Source organism: Lepeophtheirus salmonis, chromosome 3, assembly GCF_016086655.4.
Source record: "Lepeophtheirus salmonis chromosome 3, UVic_Lsal_1.4, whole genome shotgun sequence".
NCBI lineage: Eukaryota > Metazoa > Arthropoda > Copepoda > Siphonostomatoida > Caligidae > Lepeophtheirus > Lepeophtheirus salmonis.
Genome location: NC_052133.2, coordinates 28,867,037 through 28,891,218, shown reverse-complemented (window position 1 = coordinate 28,891,218; position 24,182 = coordinate 28,867,037). Strand labels below are relative to the sequence as shown.

The 24,182-nt window shown below is 31.1% G+C and overlaps 1 protein-coding gene across 5 annotated transcripts in view; it reads right to left on the bottom strand.

Moving 5' to 3' along the window:
* LOC121114850 (G-protein coupled receptor Mth2) overlaps window positions 1-24,182 on the bottom strand; it is a 64,458-nt gene that overhangs the window by 9,230 nt on the left and 31,046 nt on the right. For 3 of the 5 annotated variants that reach the window (XM_071887276.1, XM_071887275.1, XM_071887274.1), the window contains one exon: window positions 4,428-4,858. In XM_071887276.1, coding sequence (XP_071743377.1) covers window positions 4,428-4,839 — 412 coding nt within the window. In that variant the 5' untranslated portion in view covers window positions 4,840-4,858. Of the gene's footprint in view, window positions 1-4,427; window positions 4,909-4,934; window positions 5,046-24,182 lie in introns of those variants that run through there. The other 2 variants (XM_071887277.1, XM_071887278.1) reach the window with 2 other exon arrangements.

Sequence of the window (24,182 nt, the reverse complement as noted above, 5' to 3'; positions counted from 1 at the left end):
TTGAACATTCAAAAATTCAGTGGCACAGGAATATTTGCAATATGTGTAAATTATATAACGCTCATTTTTCAATCTTTGATATTGAAGAATGAGGAATCAATATTTTGATTGATTTGCGCACTCCACATATATTTACACTATTTCAATCATATGTCTATTGAATAATACATGCACAGTCATATAATATGTGCATATATTTTGAAGGGACATTTTCAATGCAACAACGCAGAGTTGTTTATTCCATATTCCATTGAATGATTCCTTCAAATTTAAACACAACTTTCTTTTACAACTGATCTCAAATTTGTGAGTTGAATGTATTAAAACCGAGGTTCTCAAAGTGATCCACAGGAAAATAGTTTTGTAATTATCAAGTTATAAAATATATCTCTTTTACCAAAATAGAAAAAAAAGAGACTCAACGTAACCAATTTTTCCCAAATAGAAGATTATTTTTTATAAAATGGAAGGAAATTTTTATAGTCATATTGTTATCTTTATTGTATTTTGCAATTTTATCTTTGAAACGAAATAGAAAAGAAACTCAAAATTAGCTGGTATCAGTTGACCAATTAATCTCAACTATGGAACTACCATTAAAAATTGTTGGGGATTCTTCCTTATATCTTCACAAAAGCTAATTTTGATTCCATAAATCAATGTTTAGAACACGGATAAGGGTGGGGGAGTCAAAAAATTCACATCTGATGACAAAATACCGTGTAATTTTTATGTTAGCGAGGTGACACTGTTGTGCATCATAACAACAGTAAATTCTTCGAAAAATTAATGTTGATGAAATAAACCATGTGATGTAGCTATTACATGACAACAAATTCATTCTCAGTTTTATTAAAATTGTGCAAAATTCATATCAGTATAGTAACAAGAATTCCTCTTCAATGCATGTTTTTTTGATCAGAACTAGTGTTGTCTGTTATATTAGTATAGCAGACGATTTTAAAACGCTTCTATACTAAATTCCCAACCAGTACTTTCAAAACCAATAATAATAAAAATATCACCTTATCGATGACATAACAAAAAAACAAGAATCAAAACTATCTTTTATAACCCATCAAATTCAGACAATTTTCTGAACGTAAAACAGCGCCAGGATCTATTCTTCGATATATTTTTATGCCTTTCTCGGAAACTCCATAGAGCTTGATAGATTCTGTTTTATTTTATTTAATAAATTACCTCCAGCCTCAATTATAGTCTCTATACGAGGCTGAAAGTGCAGGAAGGCCTTCGCCACTTGGTACCTTGGCAAATCCTGGAAACCGACTGATAAGTTCGTATTTTTTATTGGACGGGCCTTGGTTTGTTGGTTGCGCATCACAAAAAATAATCCGATTTAGATCTGGGGAGATTGGAGCTCAAAAGTCCGTCAAGATAAAGTCGTCAAAATTGTCTTGGAGCCATTTGTTACTTTTTATTAGGTATGACAGGGAGTGGAGCCCTGCTTCCATATGTAAGGCCTCCCATTTGTAAATATGCCAATCCAGAGTTTCATCTTGGTCTTTAGCACGCCCAAGTAGACATCAGTGTTAAACTTGATACCTTGGAAGAACACATGAGGAGGCAGGCGTGGCCTTTGGAGCTAAACACCATGACGTGGGCACATCCTTGTAAAATCTAACTGAGTGTGTCGGGTTGTCGCTCCCTGCACGGATTCCAAGGAGAGCTCGGTTCCTTTTGGGACAACGGCTTCATCCATTGATTTCATATTTTTCAAACTGGTGCAAGGTTGAACAAGCTATCTAAAAAAGTCATAGATGGCTCGCTCACCCTATTTATGGATTAATCGATTCAAATCCGAAAGAGCAAAGAAATAATGCAACAATAAAATACTCCTTTTTTCGCTATTAGTAGCTAAATACTTGTTGGAGAAGCAACATTAGTTACCTTTTGTAGCGTATTTGGACAAATTTTTGAATTAGTTGATCTTTATTCCTTGTAAATATGGGAACTTATACTACTCAAATATAATATTATACTGAGGAAATAAAAAAAAACCCTTTGTTTAATTAAATATATATAGAAAACTATAGTTGGCTGGGACCAATAGGCTCAAAGAAATGAAAAAATGGGTCAAATGGACTTTAGGGTTTAACAAAAGTACACTTTTGTAAATACATTTGAACGCCCTTAACAACATTTTTTTTGGATTTTTACCAAAGAAGTATGTAAAAGTATCGAAATACAGGTATAATTTTTGGTTCCATGATCCGTACGAAAATAATGGTATCGTGACAGCACTAATCAAAGCAGATTGCATGATGGTTTTTTTGTTTGTTTTCCTCATTGACTAGAATATTAATTAATATCGAAATAGCTCAGCTATGAATGTTATTCCATCAATAACTATTATTGATTCATTCTCAATAATAAGTTACTCAATTGATTAGCATCGAATGTTTTTTATAAGCACATCATCCACTGCTTACAAACAGTCTGTATTTTTAGATAAAGAAGATATATAAATGATGTCATTAGTTTGATTAAGCATATCAGTGTATAAACATGAATAGCGGCATTTCGTTTTTTTGAAAACTATTTCTCTTAATAACTCCTGCTCTAATTGTCCGATAGGAATATACATAAATACTATAATGAATTGGATTTATCTTATCAAAGATAAAAGGGAAAAAAATATAATTTGGCAAATTTCTCGACAAAGTAAAAGGCTCAATAGTTTTTATTTATCAAAAGAATAATTTTTTTATGGTATATTATACCTATTCCTATATGTTATAATTGAAATTCTACTAATTTATCTTCAATATGGTGTCACTTTTTTTTTTTGTGAATGTAGAGCATATTTTATAAGTTTAGTTAGTTTAAAACTAGGGACAGTTGTAACACTTTTATTTGGCTCAATTACTCTGAGTTGGGTTGATTTAGACTCGACAAACTTTGACAAAACATACCTAAATATGCTGCTGTTATTTGTATATATTTAACGGTTATATCAGTTAAAAATTTGTACTAAAGTTATACTTAACTGTGACTCGTTAGATATTACAACCTTTCCCGTAGTTATGGACAGTTGCAACAGTTAAAAATATCGAATTTGAGTTAAAATTAAAAAAAGAATGCATTAAATAATCTTTTTTTATGATTTATTAAATTTTATTGAATTATAGTATATTAAGATTTATATTAAATTCAATCTTCAAAGCATCATCAGGACTGTGCCCTAGCAAAGATATAAAATAATTCAGAAGAAACGAAAAAAAATTGCCGTTCTTGTTGCAACTGTCATTAGAGCTCTGTCAGTCCATATTTAGGATGGAAGACTGCAGCCCCTTCCATCTCAGTATCAGTCCAGTCGAGTTCAGTCTTACTTATAGGTTCTAAAAACTTCTGTCCTTGATGACCTCAATCAATTTTTTTTTTTTTTTTTTTTTTTTTTTAATCAGTCAAAGTACTGACGGTCTGAATACCTGATAGATCTTGACCTAAGACTGGACTGACATAATGAAAGACCGATCTCAAGGACTGATAAAATCCGTCCAGATACTAAACAGGACTTTGCCGAATAAATAAGAACTAACACAACATTAACTGTCGTTTACGGAAAATCCTTGCACCAACGGAGAGTTCACCTCTTTCTTTTGACCCCAAGATAAGGTCTTCCTGAAGCATGAAAGCTCATCCCAAAACAAGTTTATCCAAAGGAAAATTCATCTCCAATAATACATTTATTTGGAAAATAACTAAGTGAAACAAGCCAACTGTGATAGAGTATTTTATGCTACTTTTTAATACAAAGATTTAATCATTCAATAATATACTCATTATCCTATTAAAGAAGTTCCTAATTTGAATAAGAAATTATGCTCAACGCAACACTTTATTTAATCTTTAACACCAGATTGCAATACATTTGCTACATTGTTATAAGATATTCTTATCTCCCTAAATGAATATAGGTAGATATTTACTAATTTAATTATCACTCCTTGTGACGATTCTCTAAAATTATTTAGACTTATATTTTATATTTTTTCAATATATTTGAACTTGTACATACAAATTATACAACGCACTCATTTTACCTTCTCTAATAGTTAAAAGTTATTGTATACAAAAATATGTTTTTTCCTCGGAATGAAGTTGTCTTTGGATGAGCTTGCCTCAGGTTGAAAAGAGGGAGCTGAACTTTCCAGTGTAAAAGTCCCGTCCAGTTCCGTACTAAAACTGATAAAATTTGGTCCTTGATGACATCACTCTACTTTATTTCTTCTTTTTTAATTAGTTTTAGTACTGACAGTCTGGAAGGTCTTAAAGACCGGTCCGAACACTGGACTGGACCGTATAAATAAGGACTGACTCAACACTACTAATACAAGATTATATATATATATAGTTTTATAGTAATTGTAATGAATAAGAACATATTGATTGTTGTATCTTACCTTCCAATTCGTTCATATAACCCAAGACCACATCCACACACACACTTCCCTCGCTGCCATCCATCTCTGTTTTTTTAAAACCTTCAAATCCATCCGGTTCCTTGAGAACGATGACGTCTTTATGGCGATTATAGTTAAGAATGGCATACTCAAAGCGTTTTTTTATGGGACAACGACTCAAAAGAGGCAAGAGACTTGGACTAAAGGAACCTTTATATTGAAGACGAAGTCCATGAAACTCCATGGAAGATGTATTTGAGCTGTAAGGAACACAGTCGCTTAGATCAGAGTTGAGTACATGGTTCTCTGGGCAACACTTGTTTGTGGAGATGACTTCTTGTGATGAGATGAGGAAAACAGAGATAAGGAGCTCAACCCACCAAAGTAGGGATGATGCATGATTATTCTTCATTTTGAGTTATAAAATAGGACTGTAAAGAAGGAGAAAGAATAACATATTATTAGAATATATGAGTCAATTGTAATACAATTTGAAGGGGAAATTACATATGAAATATATATATATATATAATAATTCAACTTCATATCGAACAAGTTTAGTCACTAACGTCTTTTTATATTTATTCTCATAGTTATTGAAATAACATGTCTTTACGAGGTAATTCTTACATATAATATAAATACTTATTCTATGGACTTGACTCAGAAAGGAAAAAAGGAAAATAAGTACCAATGTTTTGTAGGAGAACAGCTTAGCTGTCAGTACGTTTCATTAGACTAACTGCAAGTAGCTATGAGATAGAAGAAAGAAAAACAAACTCTACTTAGTATCTAGCAATGATATAGGCAGGAATGCCTCCAATGTTGATCCTCAATTCTACTCCAACAAGGACTCACACTTATAATTTCTTTAAGCTACTCTCAGTCATTCGTGTGAAAACATGAATGATTGTTACGCTGTATAATATGTTCTCTTCTCAGGAACAAAACAATAATAAGAACTGCTTTAGAAATTTAAAAAAAAAAACCAAAATTTATTCCGGAAGCAACTACAAAACGCCATTTTATTTATATTTATGCTGATAGGTATAAATAGTGATGTATAGAATGAGACAAATCTTTGAGACTCCCATCTGATTCCTTTAGTAACAGTTATAAAAAACCGACATTAACTATGCATATATATTTTATTAATTAAAACTATTAAATGAGTCACTTCTCCGACATTACCAAGTGTCGTAGATATTATAATATTTATTTTAAAAGGATCAGATGGAAAATGCGTGTCAACCGTCCAATAAATGGAATGATGTCAATCCAATGTAAGTCTTCTAAATGTTTTAGCTAGCCAGTTTTTTATTATTATAGATAATTGGTAATCTGGATGAATGAATTTTCTTTTCCTTAGCAGTTGCCATTATTATTTAATTCCTGAGGAGTGAACATTCTTTCCTAAATAGATTCAATTATATTCAAAACCTGATTCGTGTGTGCTCCTAAAAGACCCTGAGTATTTTTTGTAGAGTTGTAATTGTAAGTCCTTGTTGGACTCAGAGTAGAATTGAGGATTGACATCGGAGTAATTCTTGATAATGCCCTTGTTTATTTCCTTCTCCCTTCCTCACTTGTCACAACTGATTGTACCTGATCTAATGAAACGTCATGAGCATTATTCCTTCTCTCCTCCACATCATATTTCAAATTGTGAGGGTTTCAATGTTTATTTTCTGTCTCTTTTTTTTTAACAAGCCCATTTTACACATAATTTTCATCACTTGGTATAAAGTTGTCTATACGTGCTATGAACATCTTTTGACTCGCGCAATTGTTAGAGGTGGGATTTTTGTAGATAAATATTACAGTTTTATTGTCCTTATATTCTACAAATATGTCCTTCATTTTTTGATCGAGGGTGTGTAAATGAGTGAACATATTTGAGGTACATTTTTGTTGATTCATGATTACTTCAATGTTTACATCGCATCTTTCCATAGAGTCTCTTTAGAGTAACATAGTGGGAATAAATAAGGTAAAATATTTAAAGAGCTATATATAAACATGAATTTTCTATGCATGTCCGGTTTTATGGGGGGGGGGATCTGGCCCTTTTGCTAGGTAGAGTTTTTAATACATAAAGGGAACATAATTTCTAGAAAACGGCAATAAACAATAAAAGTAATAACCTTTTATAAAAAGAAAGGTCATTTTATGAAAGTAATAACAAAAAAAAAAAAAAATGTTTTCTAAGAAAAGGTCATTCAATAAAAATAAACACATAAAAGGAAATTTGCGTTTGTCCAAAAACATAATTCAAGATTATATGTAGTTAAAAATTAATTTCCTTCTAAAGTCCTAAATATAATCAAACGAACACAAACCAATAAATACAAACACATACATACTATAATATTTTTAAAACTTAATGTACTTAACAAAAATATAGCAAAACAACTCAAATAAGAAAAAAATAAGAAGACAACTCAATCCCTATTTTCTTTCCTATACTTCTTATATCCCCCAATAATCAGTTTGAGAGTACTTTTTTATCTTGTTCAAAAGTTGTTTAAAAACAATAAGAAGGATCAAAATACTCAAAAGAGTTGAACTGAAAAGAAACACTAGCAGTCTAATATTACAGTTATTTTTTCTCACCTCTTAAGTACTTTAATAATAAGGTATGGATTTAAAAAAAATTCGTTGTGAGATTAACAATTCACTCTGAATGATGAGTTCATGTCCCTTTTTTGTATAATTAAAAAAGATGCATAATCAAATAATCACATACAAATCACTTCAGCTTAAGTTGAAAGTTCGCAATAGCAGTCACACATTTTCTCACCTCAAAATGATATTGAGTTTAAAAATTTCGTTGTGAGATTAACATCATAGATAACTATAGACTCTGAATGATAATCAAATAATCACATACAAATTTGATATTATTGTAGTATTTCGATTCCATCGCTTTGATATTATTGTAGTATTTCGATTCCATCGCTTGGTCAAATGATTGTGCACTAATACAGATGATACAACTCCAAGTGTCTTACTCGTTTAATGGCTAGTTACTTTTTTTTCTCATTATCCCCTCCTGGCGAACTTCATGAATAGAGACTGTAGAGTCATTAAGACGTTCATCAACTCTAGGTAGAAGAGGAGCTTTTGTTCTCTGCCGACTTCCAGAGAAACATTGAGCTAGTTAAATCCCGTCAAAACGAGACGTGTTTCTCCGTTCCATAAGAGCAAAACGAATAAATTTGAATTTTTGGGTTTTTCGAATAAATGCTTCATTTCCCGTAATGAAGCATTACTATTGAACACATGATGGTAGGTAGAAGAGAGATCGTGATTAATATTATTGCTCTCACACCAGTTCTCAAATTATCCTTGGAATCCAGGACCACCATCAGATCTTAATTAAGAGGCTTCCCATTATCTAAAAACCAATTTTGGAGAGTAGAGATCCAGACGACGTAAAGGTGTAAACAGTACCCCTCTAGATTATCAGTCGGCAAGAAGGAGATAATTAGGCCTAAGTAACATTGACATATTCAAAAGGGTGAGAAGCAATTGTATGAATTCGTGGCTCTAATGTTTGTGAAGTTGATAGTCCTAAACATTCATAGCAAGATTAAATCATTCCAACAACATTTTTCGTCTTTTTCCAAAAGTAAAGTTGTCGTGTATTCTGAGGGATTTTCTATTCCAGTTTGTTGGATGTGTAATATCTCTAGTACCTCAGTGGGAACAAACATTCTTGAGTGATAACGAAGAAGAACATAATCTTCATTGACATATAATCCATCCCATTATATTCGGTAATGGAGAACAATATGATTCTTTGGCAAGCTATTCAAATCTGAACAGTCCTTCATCACTTGAATTGCATTTTGATATTCGGCATCAGAATTAGCAGCATCATTTATTGGTTTCAGAGCAAGATCCTGTTTTTCTGCTTGTAGTCTCGTGGACCATATAAGTATATCAGATTTATCCTCTGGTTCAAAACAGGGGCACGAAAAAAAGCGTCCACTATGCTGTGTGTTTTACCAATAGCCCATTTAATAGTGCATGTGATTCCCAACAACTTTGACATCATTTTCTGAATCCTAGATTTATTTGATAAATTTCAATGTCAAAATGCTTAATAGCCAGATGAAGGCGACTCATGAGGACTGCCCATTGAATAGCAAGACATTCCATTTCGATAACAGCATAATTCTATTCAGCAGAGCCTAAAAAACGTGAACCACATGTGATGATTAATTAAACTTATTATTCTTTCATAAATTATTTGAACTTTGCAGAAGAATTATATACCCAACAACTGTGCAAGATGTATCAGTTAATAGTTAAACTGTTAAACTTGGATTCAAATGATTATGAAATAGGAATTATAAGTAGGATTAGTAAGAATATCATTGACTTGATCCATTGAGTGATCTTGCCCCACACAGACTCATTATGTTTAGATAAATGAACTTGAAGAAGAACCATGGCAAATTTAATATCAGACCCAAAATCTGAGAACTGATTTGCAAGGCCCATAAAGTAATGCAACTAAGTCGAATTCGTAGATTCATAGAAGGTCTTGTACCTTCAGGGAAAGAATATATCTAACAAATTTGTCAGATCCACCAAGTTGAAATTTATCTTTTGAGAGTGTGATGCCCCAAATTTTGCATCGGGCAAAAACATCATAGATCATTGAAAGAAATTCATCATAATCTTTTAAATTTTAATGTCATCAACTAATTTTTTGACTGCCTGATAGTTCTTTATAAGTTACATGACAAAATTTATCGCTACTAATGGCTAGACCCATAGGAACTCGATTATAAATATACCTGCCAAATTCAGTTATAAAAGTAGTTTTAAGGTTTGGATTCTTCATCAAGGGGAAATTGCCAATATCCATGTGAACAGTCCAATACGGCAAAACACTTTGTATCTGAAGGAATTGAAGCAATTATGTCATTGGGAGGAGGGAGTTGATGTGTAGTATAAACTACATATTTGTTGAGTTCAACAAGGTTTCTCACTTTTTTCAACTTGCTATTATGTTTTGGAACAACGGATATAGGAGAATACCACTTCGAGACCCCATTGACTTTCTATATTACTCCAAGAATTTAGATGTTTCAAGCTAACTCATTGAAGCATCTTGAAATGTATATGGAGTTTTGCGAGCATTGTAAACGTGTAATGGTTTGATTAGACCCGGTTCCAGATGATTTTCCTAAGAGAACCTTTTATTTCCTTGAGTTGTCCATTAGTTTTATGTTCCAACGTAATTTTAAAAGCATCAATGGCTTTCTGGATTCTCTGTTTAGATGAAAAATGTTTTTAGAGCATATAACATCTTTATCAACTCCAGTTGCCTTAACAAAAACATTTGGGATACACGTTAAATTTTGTGGAATAACCTTTAAACTCTGAAGTATTTTCTATCTGAGTAGTATTTCATCATTTGGAGTCGTCGACACTAGAGCACGCACAAGTGTATATTGTCTCAAACTTAATTTGAAATGTTGTACTCCCAACACAATTTAAAGAGACATTATTTGCTGTAGAAGTGTTTTTCTTATAGTTTACATCTATGAGCATTCCATAAGTCCAAACAACATTCATGGCAATAATCAATTGCTCTGCTATGTATCAGGACAAGCAGAAAGTTTGAATGTTGTACCTTTCTTAGTTTAAATGAACATACACATTAAGTGTGTTTGTTCGCTTTCAAAGTACATTGAAATAACAGATCTCGTTATATTATGCATTAGAAGGCCCTTTGTTGATTCTTACAAGTTTAGTTGTGATTGACGATTCTTACTCGTAGAACAATCACTTCTCTTCTTTACTAACATGACACACAACCTTTTCCCAGATGATCAAATCATCCACACCCTTTGTACATTTCTTCCAAAAAAATTCGGGCACATTCTCCTTTCGCAAATCCCATTACTACCACATCCCCTGCACTTTCTTGATTCATTTTGTTGCTCCTTATTCTTGGCTCTGATTCCTATAATTTATCTATCATTGGACTAAATTTAACCCAATTGCAGTAGTTAGCCTTCCATTTGTAACAACAGCAAGGTCGTATAGAGTCAGATCCTTTTGTTTTAAAATTCAGACAAAGGATATCGTCTGCCACGCCTCGAATCAATTCAAATTACTAAGAAAATCCGTAGTGATTTTATCCAGTTCACACTCTCTGGTCTTTCATAACTTGACAGCCAACCATCCGAAATTTTTTGTCCAAGGTCATGTGTATAGCGTTGAAAATGATAACGATGATGAAAAAGAGTCTTGGATAAATATTTCCACAAGCTTCTGCAAACATACACCATTTCCTAATATTGATAATTTATCAGTGATATTATTTCTTGTTTGAAGAACACTTATTCAATTAGGGTAGATCAAATTGGTAAAAATTCCAAAAAGTCCAGAACGATGATTTTAATAAGCGAAACAATTGTATGTTCACAAATTGAAACCTCTGAAGAATGCCCTTTGGCTTTAATGTAACGTCCATACGATATAGACCTCACTTGTGATATCCTCCATTGATAATCTGTCAATATAAGCAGTATTCAACTACTTCCATTGAAGCCTGAAATCTTCTGTCTTCTCATTGAATTGTATTTCTTCTTTTTGAGTCAGTTAAATTAGTTTAAAAGTATCCATAAACTTTAAAGCATCCCCAAGTTTGTTGTCGAAGTGAAGCCTGAATATACAGTCATGTATTTGCTCGGATCAGTTCGCATTATGTTCAGTTTCAGAGTATGAGTGAAAAAGCAAAGATATGATAATTTAAAAGAGAGGTTGCGTAGAACGCCATTTTAAAAAAGTTGCGTCTCTAAGCTTAGTACAGTCCTCCATGATAAATCGTTTAAATCCATGGATCTTCATGACTCCAACTAGTGACATCAAACCCATCACATATCTAACCAACTTACTTGATTGCCGACTGATCCTTAAACTATTCTGCGATTATTGAAAGGGATTCAAGGAGGAGTCCATGTGTAATTTTATTATATAAGATTTTTATGAGTTTTTTTTAGACTCTAGAAGAAATATATTGAGATTTATTTAAAGATTGTTATCATTTAAATTCCATTTATCACTTTAAAGATACACTTCATCTCCCTAAATTATGAAATTGTATGCATGGTGTGAAAATCAAAATTAATGTCGGGATCATTCTCCCTCATCTTTGTTCTTACTATTATAATATTCAAACAAATGATCAAATAAATTTAAATCAACTAATTTAAAATTACTCACGGATTCTAAAATAAATAATTGCAATTTTTACTTAATGAAAAAAAGAAAAAGAAGCTAAATCAATATGTTGAAACGGATTTCAACATACAAAAATTATTCAAAAGGACCATTTGTATATATTAGATATAAACAAAAAATATTAGTCAAATTCATAAAAAGTATGAGTCAAGAGATTTAATTCAAAAATGCTTTGAAATTTACGACAAGTTGTAAAGGCATCGATAATTCATTTAATTACACAGGAGATCAGAGGGTTTTGATAAACATAGTATTTAAAAAATATATAAATGATATGAAGAGAAAACATTGATATGTGTTCGCCTGTTATCTTTGCCCTTATTTAGGAGCTAGACAATAACAATTCATCAATATAAATTATCTTGATTTTCATGGGAAAAAATGTTATCCACTTTCCTTGAAATCTTCTTGAAATTACTGTCATGCCAATAATTCTATTAAAGTTCATCATTAGAGCTGAAATTTTTTTGACGTTGCCATCTAAATGAGGATGAAAGCCTGTCAAAACTAATTTAGAAACAGGAAAACTTAGGCAAGGAGAAGAATAGGTGAATTTCTCCTGGGAAATGAATGTTTAAAAACATGAAATAGATTCCCAAGTAAAAAGTTACTGTTGAACTAGAGCAGTGGTCGGGGGAAAAGGGGTAAATTACCCCAATGGGGTATTTTAGAAAATTTTGGGGGTAAAAGGAGTACTTCTTCCTAGTGATAAATGAAATAAACATTAATTCACGAGTTTTTGTTGAATTAATTTTACTACTATAAGTTCTTTTGGAGTAAGGCCAAAAAAAGTTAACCGACCCCTTATTTTCTAATGAAGTAGGAATTGCATTATGTGACGTACACCACCGGTCTTCTGTAAACTTCCTCAGAAACATTATTATCTGAATGAGCTTAAAACAAATAATTAAAGTTGGAAAAATTAGAATATATAGCCTTGTGACATCCTTTCAAAACAACCCATTAATTTAATTTTTTTATCCCTCCATAGTAAAATATAGTTGAATATATAAATTGAACCTTTAGTTGGACTCCAATTAGCATGTTTGATCACATTTATCTACAACTTGCTTCTATTTATGTCTTTTAGAAAGGTAAACATTTTCATGGATACTTTTTATACGTAGTTGATCTATTTTGTAATATACTGCACTACAAGTTTGATATTACCATTATGAAAGATATATTTCATTTATTGGCCAATTATAAGAAATAAATAAATTAAGCCCATAAAAACTCCTTTTCGATTTTTCAAATAGCTATTATGGTAGCTGATAATTTTAAGCCAATAAGCGGCGAGAAGGGAATAAAAGCTTTTCTTCTACTGAGTGTCCGCTCTTTCCTTTTGTTCATACTAAACCTTTTAAGCCAAGTAGGGAAACGAGAACAAAAGTGATCAGCAGCTGAAAAGTACATCTAAATACAGTCTAAATTTATGTCTTTTTTCAGGCAGTATTTTATTGTTATTTCTAACTTCAAAAGAATAACAATTGTAGCTACTAGCTAGAAACTAGAATTTATATAAGGTTGGGAAAATCTTTATTTTGTATTTCTTTTTGTACTCCCTTTTTTAAGTAAGTATATCTTGTTCATTAATGATATCAGCAGATCATACGATAAAGCGTTGTATAGGTGTGAGTACATACTACAAACATTTTCATGCTCATTATTGCGCTTTGGCTGCTCAGTCCTGAATTATCGTGCGTCGACCATGGAGATCTCAAACAAAGAAGTTCCACATATTTTACTTTTTTAGTACATGAAAGAGAAAAAACGCATAATTTCTTCAGTGGATTATGACTGGCAATGAAAAATGGATCACTACCATCAATGTCAAGCAACAGAAATTATGGTCAAAAGCCAAGGATTACTGCCAGGAAGGTTATGCTGTGTGTTTATAGGATTGGAATAGAATAATCTACTATGAACCAAACGCTCAATTCTGCCCTCTACTATGAACAACAGAGCAAACTGAGATCAAACAGAAGGGGCTACGTATGGAGAATTTTTTCCATGAAAAATTGACCTTAAAAGCATTCTTTTACAAGGAACTCGCGATACATAATGTGACCGTATAATTTTTTATTATAAATTCCAAATTGATACAATATCTAGTGATGCACAAGATATCCATCATAATAAAAACTAAAGGAATATTATAGCAAACCACTTTAGAAATAAATTAAAATTGTCAATATATTATTTCAATTATTTTTTTATATCTTGTACATAGCAGGCGGATTCTTCATGAGACAATCCTCTCCGATGGCGATATATGTGTGAAGTGAGTATCTTCCCATAAATAAATCTAAAAGAGCAAATAAAAGTTTTGCTTCGAATAAATTGGAAAGAAAGAACACAAATTCCTGCATAATTTATAGGTGTACTTTATTTTATTTATTTTTTTAAATTTATTATGGAATATTTATTTATATATATCCTTCATCTGAGATAAGTCTAAAAACTTAATTAATTCCGAATTCAATAACTGTCTCTTCTTCTTGTTTCTCGAAAGTCCGATAAATCTTATTCCGGAGCCACCATTTTCCCTCTGGCAAAAACGATCATTCCCTTTGCAGACCCCTATTGAGCTGTCCTAATTTTCCATTTATCCTCAGGAATTGCCATAAATTTTCCACCTCTGGAGAGCCCAACAAATTCTTTCATGAAGGATCTAAAGGTGGAGCTTTGGAATTTGAAGCCTAATGAGAGGGGGTTTATTTTTTAATAAGTCTGTTTCGAGAAAGAAATCGACAGTTCTTTGGCCAAATAGAATGGAAATAACCAATTCAATGCTTTTCTCCTAGGGAAACTTCGTGTACACCACTAATCAAATTTCATTGGGGAAATCTGTATCGAAAACGAAGATCTAAAAGATACATTGGCAGACAATGGTAGCAGGTGGATCACTTTTAGGAAACACGGATGTCAAAAATCCTTCATCTAAGAAGATACGAAGGAATTGGGACCATAATAAGATAAATGATGAATTGGACTTCAATTAAACTAATAACCCTGGTATAGCGATACTGCAGCAGGGCCGACAGCTCTCCTGATTTCATCTCCGTAGGTATAAAATTGTATTACTCAAAAGATGAAACCACCAAATTTACGAATACTTTGAGCAAAAGTTATGCTTCTAGGCATATGGATGTGTAATTTTATCTCCTTGCTCCAACCTGCGAAGGAAAGAAAAGTTGTATACGACATCTTACGTATGAAAAAAAAATATATCAGTACGATCACGAATCTTCTAAGTAAATAACTTTTGCGTTTGGTCACTTAGTTTTAATGCTTAATTTCTCAGTATAAAGGCGTGGGCAGAAGGAAGAACAGGACAATACTTTCTAGTATGTTGAAATAATAGTACATGGCATTTTAAGATCAAAGTATTACATATGAAATTTAAATTGAACAATTAGCTGTTATATCGTTCAATATTATCACTCTCGGCATTGATCACCAACTGTAAACGGGACATGAAGGCCTTTATTAAATCTTTTTTTGTTGAACCGGGACATTTTCCTCTTCATAAAGATATCAAGGAGCTATGGGGATGTTCGTTTTCCTTCCTTCTTATCTCTGAAAGCAACTAGAAATCCCACAGGTTAAGGAGAGGGCTGTTGGAGTGCCACTCATCAGCTTTGATAACGATGTAGAAATGGCTGTTGAGGTAATGCATGACAGTTTTGGTCTTAGTCTTGAATCTACATGTTTGTACCGGGAGACTTCCGGCTTCACAACATTCTTAAGAAATTCCAAGTACACTGAGTAGGTCAAAAATGTGAACCGGCATGATATTTGCGTAACTGATAATGAAGCCAAACACCACTATATTGGACAGGAACTTGCTGTTCATCACAGGAGGAATATTTATCTTGTCCTCTGCTACCCAGTGGTCATTCTTTGTGTAGTAGGTAACGTCAAAGGGGAAGTATGACTCATCACTGAATACCTTTATGATACCTGGATTTGATTTACAAATTTGGCTGAGTTTTCTTGTCCTTCATCTTCGTGTATGAAGATGAGACCTTCCCCTATAGTAAGACTTCACGGCAAGGTTGTTTTTGATGGCCCTGGTCACCGTTCTCCTACTAATAGACCTCCTCCGAGCATGAACAGCTATTGAAATGCCAGGATTTGCTTTGATGGACTTCCTGAGCCCAGCTAAGAATAACCAGTCCGCTTTTGGGCTTTGTGTGATCCACTTGATCATTGGAAAATCCCCTTACGACGCTTCAGTGGCTTAATGACGTCATAGGCGGGGCTCCTCGGATATTTGATTGCTTTAATGATTGCCTAAGCCATCAAACAATTGTGTAATTACTTTAAGTTTGCCTTCTTGCTAATTCATGGTGAAACTGAACAAATTAACTTTAAAACAAAAGTTTTTGTTTATAGAGTGTAATTTCAGGTGAAGTTCGAGCATAGCTATTTAAACGTACCAGATTAAAAAACCCCGATAAGAAATACCTTCGGATACTTATGTCCACCCTGTACATTGTAGTACTATCTGGCATATAAAATATCTTGATTTCAATATAAATAATCATAGATTAAAATATTACCATCCACCTGTATGTATATAATAAAGAAAAATTAACGTGGTCACCCTGGAAATTTAAAGAATGTATTAGAAGAGTTTAGCTTAGCTATCATTAAGTTAACTGCAAGCAGCTATGAGAGGCCCATCTCCGTATCTAGCAATGATAAGGCCAGGAAATACTCCGATGTCGATCCTCAATTCTACTTTGAGTCCGACAAGAACTCATAAACGTTACTATCCATAATTCCTCCGATGTTACCTTTTATATTTTATAGTACGTATACAAGGGTAATTGCTCTGCCCCCAGCTCTTTCGATTTTACTGGTCATTTGCCTAATCTTGAGGTTGGATATTCTGAAGCTAAATCCAGGATTTTAACAAATTTGACAAATATCTAGTGTTGGGACATTCTTATTTTCTATCTGTGTTAAACATTAAAAAAAATTATTTGTTTTTTGTTTCCTCTTTTTCATATTTTTTTAATAACAAAGAATTATTTTAAGAGACTAAAAAAATTATGTAAGGGAAGATAAGGTAAGTTGATACACGTTTTGGTTTTTACGTCCTCAAAAAGTTCAGAACCATATATTTTGCAACTAAGTAACCAAAAGGGTTACCTAACAAAATGAACTTATACATATATATGATATTCTTTCTTATTTTTTCAATAATATAAAAATTGCCAAATGTATCAACTTACCTCAGCGTAGGGGTAAGTTGATACATGTCATAGGGCAAGTTGATACATGTAATTGAATGACTAATTAAGATAAGACACAATTAATAAAAATCGACATATTGGTGATATGAACATTATCAAGTCTATTCAAATTTATTCCGTAATTAAGTATATATCACACCCTGGTCAATATATCATAAATCTGTCATGGTTTTATAAAGATGATACTAATTTTATTAATATTACGTTCCAAATACACAAATATTTCACTTAGCTCATACATAATAATCATAGTTTAAATAATAATTAATCCTTCTTATTCACATTTTGGTGGTGTTTTTGTTAGAATAGAAGATGATACATTGTAACGGCTATTTTTGGATGGTCTTTGATGGGCTTTAAAATTGTTTTTCAAAAATTTAAATTTTGGTCCTTAAATCTTGCCCATTTTACTGGATCTTCTTATAAAATTTAATGAGAAGTCAAAATAGTGTCTCCATCAATATGGTAAAAGTAACCAACTCAAAATTTTTTATTTAGGGGTGCATCAACTTAACTGGGGGTAGTGACTAACCCCACCTTCTTCTATGGTTATTTTCCAAACTTTTATGAATGAGCAAAAGATAATAATATTGTACATATATAATTTTTTATTTGAAATTGTTTAATTAACAATTTTTGGGGAATAAAAAATATATGTTACCGACTTACATAGAACTAATAAAATTTGATACATTTAGTAAAAATATTAAAACTTATTTGCTATTTTATAAAAGAAAATGTAATTTGTTGAATGAAAAAAAAGTTTTTAATATTTAATTTATTGCTTTTGTCCTATAGCCTTCAATGTATAAAGTGCGTAGTTTTAACTTATTAATTTTGGAATGTTATTTTGTAAATTATTATGATTAATCTTGTTTAGACATATTTAATCATGTCATAAGAAAAATTAAAGAATAAAAAGGGAAAATTTGAAAGTTGTCTGTAATTCCAGGTGTTTTTCTAATTGTATGTAGACCGCTTAAATATATGTACGGTTGTACCTCTACTAACGAGTTTAATTCGTTCCACAACGGTGCTCGTATTTAAAAAATGCGTTTTTTGGTACAAGTATAATATATGAAAACAGGAAGAGCGGAAGAACGCTGGGGTAACCAAATTCTCGTATGTATGTGAAATATTTACTCGTATCTAGAGGTTAAGTGATGCTCATTTCCTACCTCGTATATTGAAGCACTCGTAATTAAAGGTATTACTGTATAGTGTTATAAATTTTTCAATCAGTGAATTTTTTTTTTTGAATAAAGTATTGTTATATTATTACCTACTATCAGATATGATTTCTTATTGTCAAACATTTGTTGTTTCCAAAGGAAATTAATATACTTCAACACAAGGCACACAAAGAATACTAATTAAGATGTTTCAAATGCATAAATTCCCTATGTTAAAAAACCGAATACATTATTTTTCTATTTTCAAGAGGAAACTTTCAAGATAAGAAAATGTTGATAAGACATTATTAAATTTGAAATTATTTAATTAATCTTACTTCTTTAATTTGATAGAATGAAAGAGTATACAGAAGGGGGAAATTATTTAAATGAACATAGGAATTTCAAGCCAAAAATACAAACACACAACAAAATTTAATATATCCCTAGATTTAAATCTTCCTTAGAAAATATTTCATATCATTCCATTCAACCCATGATTTAATTTAAAAATATATTGCTACAAAATTGTTAAGCATAATTATACCTTTTATAAATCTTAGAAGTTCCATTTTTGTTGTTTGGTATACCGGTACCCTAGGGAAACCGGGTACTGACTCATTTAAATTGGTACTATACTAAATTGTTATTGTAAGAATACATACCTATGAATTACTATTACATATGAAATATCATTTAACAACATTTTTTCTTTATTAGGCCAAAAAATATCAAAAAACCGATACCAACTTTAGTACCGGTATTTGTACAGCAATATTGGTATTGTAAACAATACTAGTCTCCATATCTAATGCTTGTTATACTAAGGGTAATAGGAACACTTCAATTTTGTAGCAAGTTTTAGCGGAATAATTAACTATAAGTCCTGCATGTGTATATTAGTTGTGTATCCCATGTTTAGGGTGATCTTTTAATTCCATCTTCGTAGTATTTCAATAAAAAAGTTATGTCTCAAATGATTCAATCTTCAATAGTCGTTTTTGTGAACTATTTCAAATTAACTTTTTTGTACGACATTCTCTTTTTGTGAGGGGATTCCGAGATTTCAAATTTAAAGTTAAGTTGCTAAATTTCAAAAATCTTAATAAAGGTCCTTTTCTCAAGTGATATAGAAGAATATCATCTTGACCTTTCATTTTAAAGAAATGGAAATTGTAGCCCTACGAACTATTTTGGAGGCACACACAATTGCAACACTGTAGTGACCTCCAAATAGAATGGAATAAGTCTCATAACTTAGTCCTATACATATAGTATGACAACGGACCATAAGAAATACTGTTTATGAAGTAAGAGAAGAAATAAAACATACATTTCGTAGAAAAATAATTCCATATGAATGAAGTTTGATACTATTTAAACTTTGAAAAAGTTTAAATAGTAACAACTTAGTATTTAACTTTCAATGTCCATTTTATGATGGTTACATCTTTGCATGATATCACCATCAAGGGTCTTCTCATATATTTGTAAGGTTTATACTAGGGATGGAACGGTACGCTAAACCCACGGTTCGATACGAAACGCAGTACACCCTACAAGGTACGCGGTTTGCTTCGGTATAATAGTAAAAAAGTTTTAAAAAAATATATAATTAATACAGTCTTTCAAGTTTTTTCGATATTTGAATGGGTAATAATTTCTTTTCTGTACAAATAAATTATTCCTAAATATACTCAATTTTTCTATAATATATGCAGGTTATACTATTATCCATTAATGTATATTTATTTTTTTACAAAAAGATGATCTTGTCTACATTTTCCGGTAATAAAGAAGACCGATTAACAGTTTCAATATCGTCAGCTGTCGAAATAATTATTTTGCTTGATATAACGTGAGGTACCCTGAAGCTAACTTCGAACTTTTGGGAAATTTATCCAAATTATCCCTCCATCATTCTATTGGTTGTTCTTGCTACTGGGATTTATTTTTTCATTATTTCTTTTTTAATTAACAAATTCAAAATTATTTTTTATATAAAAGGATGTTCATTGATAAAAATCTTACCTCACTATCTAATTTTTTTAAATTAAATGAATAATTTTTAAAATTTTATATTATTAACATATTTAATATGTGATTATATATACATACCACATCGAGGGTAAAAACGTACGAAACCGAACAGGTCAAGTTTGTACTCAATACGTCACAAAAATATTTTTCAATTTTTTTTCAACAAAAAAGTATCCCTAGTATACTTTGTCTCCAGGTAACTTTGATAGTATGGTCTTAGTTGTAAAAAATATGATATTAGACAAGTATGGGTTCTTACGGCAATTGGCCAAAAACATTTTTGCTTAAGGTCAATTCGCCAAACTGACATTTTGCTTAAGGACCATGTGAGGAGTTTGGTCAAAAAGGGATGCATTATTTATTGATATATGTATGCGATTGTATGTTTTAATTGAACAGCTGATATGATTATTATTTTATTCTTGAAGAGATAACATCTAGGATTAAATTAATCCGTATTTCCTCAAAAACAAAAAAATAACACTCGAAACTTGTTACAGAGTTACAAGTGTAAGTCTTTGTTGGACTTGGAGTAGAATTCATAATTAACATCAGAGCATTTCTAGCCTTTATTTAATTGATAACTATATAAGGACTGGGGCATGTGACTATTTGCGTTTTTACTGTCGTACTACATTGTAACTATTCCAATGAAACGTCATGAATACTAAGCCACTTTTCTCTAAAACATTCTTCAAATTGCCAGAATTACTATGAAGATTTTTGGCTTCTTTTTTTATGCAATTGTAATTATATCTATGGATGTGGAATTGTCTAAATTGAAGTGTACATAAATTTAAAAAAAAAAGTATACGTTAGTAAAAGGCGTGATATAAACGTTTTTACTAATGATTTCTCCCTTTTTTCAAAGCCTATACAATTACAAGGGTCAATATACTTTATAGTGATGTCTGTCATCCAATATGTCGTCTCTCAAAAATACCATATTTTAGATGACATTCTCTCAGGTGTGGTTTTTGCGTTCAACAAAGTTATACAATATTCTCATCTAAAATTATAAATGTGTAAATCTTTTACTCCTAACAAATTGCAACTCTTAATAATTGTAGTAAGGCTTTCAAGCCGAATACAGTTTTATAATGTGTTCATGGTTTTAAAAATTCGTAAAGGAAAGGGGAGTAAATGTCCTTTATTGACGTCACAAAGTTAGGAGATAAGACCGTGACTGTAACATTTAACATTTTTGTACATTTAAAAAGAAAGGGCAAATTCATGATTTAACAGCCCTTCACCCAAATTTATGTTTCGACGATTCTGTTCTGGTAATGTTGTTGTAAAAGATGCACCACACTCAAGAAGGCCAATTGTCAAAAATTTGGATAAAATAAGTGAAATTGTCGAGTCCGACAGACATGTACACATTATTTCAATTGACAATGAGATAAACATTAAAGTAAAAAAAAAAAATCAATTAATGATAACAGATTTATTTTTACTACAACCATTATAATGGTATCAAAAATTATTCTACGACTTTCTGGTACATTACAACTATTTCAATTCATCAATCAAAGTGTTTTTAAATTTTTTTGTTATCGTTTTGTTTATCTACATCATTCTATTTCTAAGGATTTTCTTCATTAAATGCTCAAGAGTATTCCAAAGATTTCAATGTGGAGTAGAAAATATCTAATGTGTAATTCTGATATTAATCCTTCTGACTAGGTTATAATCCTTGGAATACTAACTTGGTCTACCTCAACCATTTTTTAAATTTGAATCTTTTGACCTTCCTTCTTCTATTTGCTAAAACAAAACAACCACAATTTTGTGAATTTAGGTAGATATTATATAAAACAGGGGTTTTTATTTACATAGAAACACAGAGAAACATAATACCAATGGATCAAATAAGTTGATTAAAATCTAATACATTTTTTTCTGCTTTTTTATGTAGGAAAGGTTGATTTAATGGGCTCTGAGACACGTAACCACAGCTACCTATTTTTGTATGACGATTTTACAGCACAAGTTTCTTTAAAAAAAAGCAATGGAAAGAATTCTTTCATTTCTATTTTACTCGACCGGTGTACATAACTTTTCCAATAAGACAAATGTAAAAAGTATTTACATAATATTTTTAAAACTATACAAAATGTAAGTAAAATGTTATGCAAAACAAAAAATTTTATAACCAATATTTAGTTTAATGTTTGCATACCTAGTTTCAAATAATTCATTTTTTTCTTCTATATCTATGTAAAGAGAAACAATTTTCATAAGATATATAACTAAGGAAGCATGACAGTTAGTTTTGTAAATTATCCTTGGTTACGTCACACCCTTTTTTATAGCAAGAAGTTACTTTTGAAGTAGAATACATATTTAGGAACGGTGCTGTTACAGAGAGCTGTATTTGAACTATGTATTCTCGACTATTAAACAAATAAAAAAATCCTCAGTTTGCAAGAATATGAAAATAATCTAAAGCTAATTTTGACCTTATTTTCTGACAAAAGGTTGCTAGATATTAAAAAGATGTGCCTACATTAGCCAAGGTGAATTTATGGAGGCTGTGCAGTTAGTTATGGGGTAATTCATGGCGCTTTCAAGGACTCTGCTGGAACAATAAGCCTTTGGGAAAGCAATAAAAATTATTCACAAACTAATCAAGTGATAATCGATTTATCGCTTTATTTTATATCCCAATCGTATCCTAAAAACATCAAGAATTACTTCATATTTTTGTTAATTCTCGGTTTGTAACTTTCCTTACTCCTGAGTCTTGTCTTTTTAAACAATAAACTTGATTTATCTCAAATTAACTCTTGTTTAGTTGTAAAAAACTTCTTACTTTATATACGGAATATGCTCAAAGTTAGGAATAATTGCCTAACAATCATCTGATTCTGAACTTTTTTCTTTCTCTTTTGGAGGGAGTTATGAAGAATACAATATAGATAGTATGATGTTTTTATAAGTATTGCCTATATCTTAATAATTCAATGATAATACAATACAATGATTCGAAAGGATTGTACCACAATCTTAAAAAAAAAAAAGAAAATAGATCAGAAAATGTTTGACAACTCAAAATGAATATAAAATATATTTTTTTTAAATTGAGTTCTTTTACTTACTTCGCTCACCAAATGTTACTTAAATTATTTTGAGTATCAATTTAATACTTGTGTATCGACAAGATTTATTTTTTTCTTATAAGAGCAAAAAGAAGATCTAGAATTCCACGTAGGTCTCTTTCATCAGTACACAAGACATTACATTTTTATTGACTCTAGAAAAATGTTGCGTAACGAGGTAAATTGAATTTAAACATTAATTATATATTATAGAACACAATCAAGGCTTCTCGGAGTCATTGTGCCTCGTGGTGTATCGCTATGTACTCTATAAAAAATGGATATATAGCAAAAGCTAACATTTCAACTTTGTTTTTCTTGGAAAGATAAATATGAAAATGCCATTTATAATCTGAAATGTCTGCTTTAGCGTATTTTACTCTGAATAAGTAATAAAATATTAACGATGAATAATATGCTTCTTCTTAAAAATGGAAAGTATGACTTTCCGGTATGTTAAAAAATGGAAAAAGAAAACTAACGTGGTTACACTAACAAGATCAATAAAAATTAGGAGGGAAACAGCTTGTCTATGATGAAGTTTCATTATATTAGCTGGGATCAGTTGTTAGACGAAAGAAATAAGCACAAATCTCACTCCGTGTCTAGAAATGGTATAGGGAGAAATAACTAAGATGGTGATTTGGGTGGAGCTTATTTTTTTAATTTAGGAAATGTTGAGCTCCAAGGGTTACCAATTTTTCTTTTTAAGCTATAAATATTGTATAAAAATTGAACGGTTTTGAAAAATATTTAGAAGTAGCTCAACGACTCCAAAGATTCGAAATTATACGATTTTTTTCAAAAATGAGTGTTTTGACCTGAATATCATCTCATGTTACAATAAACCTTATTCTTCAAGATATTAAGCAAAATAAATTTTACATTGAAAATATTAATTATTTGTAT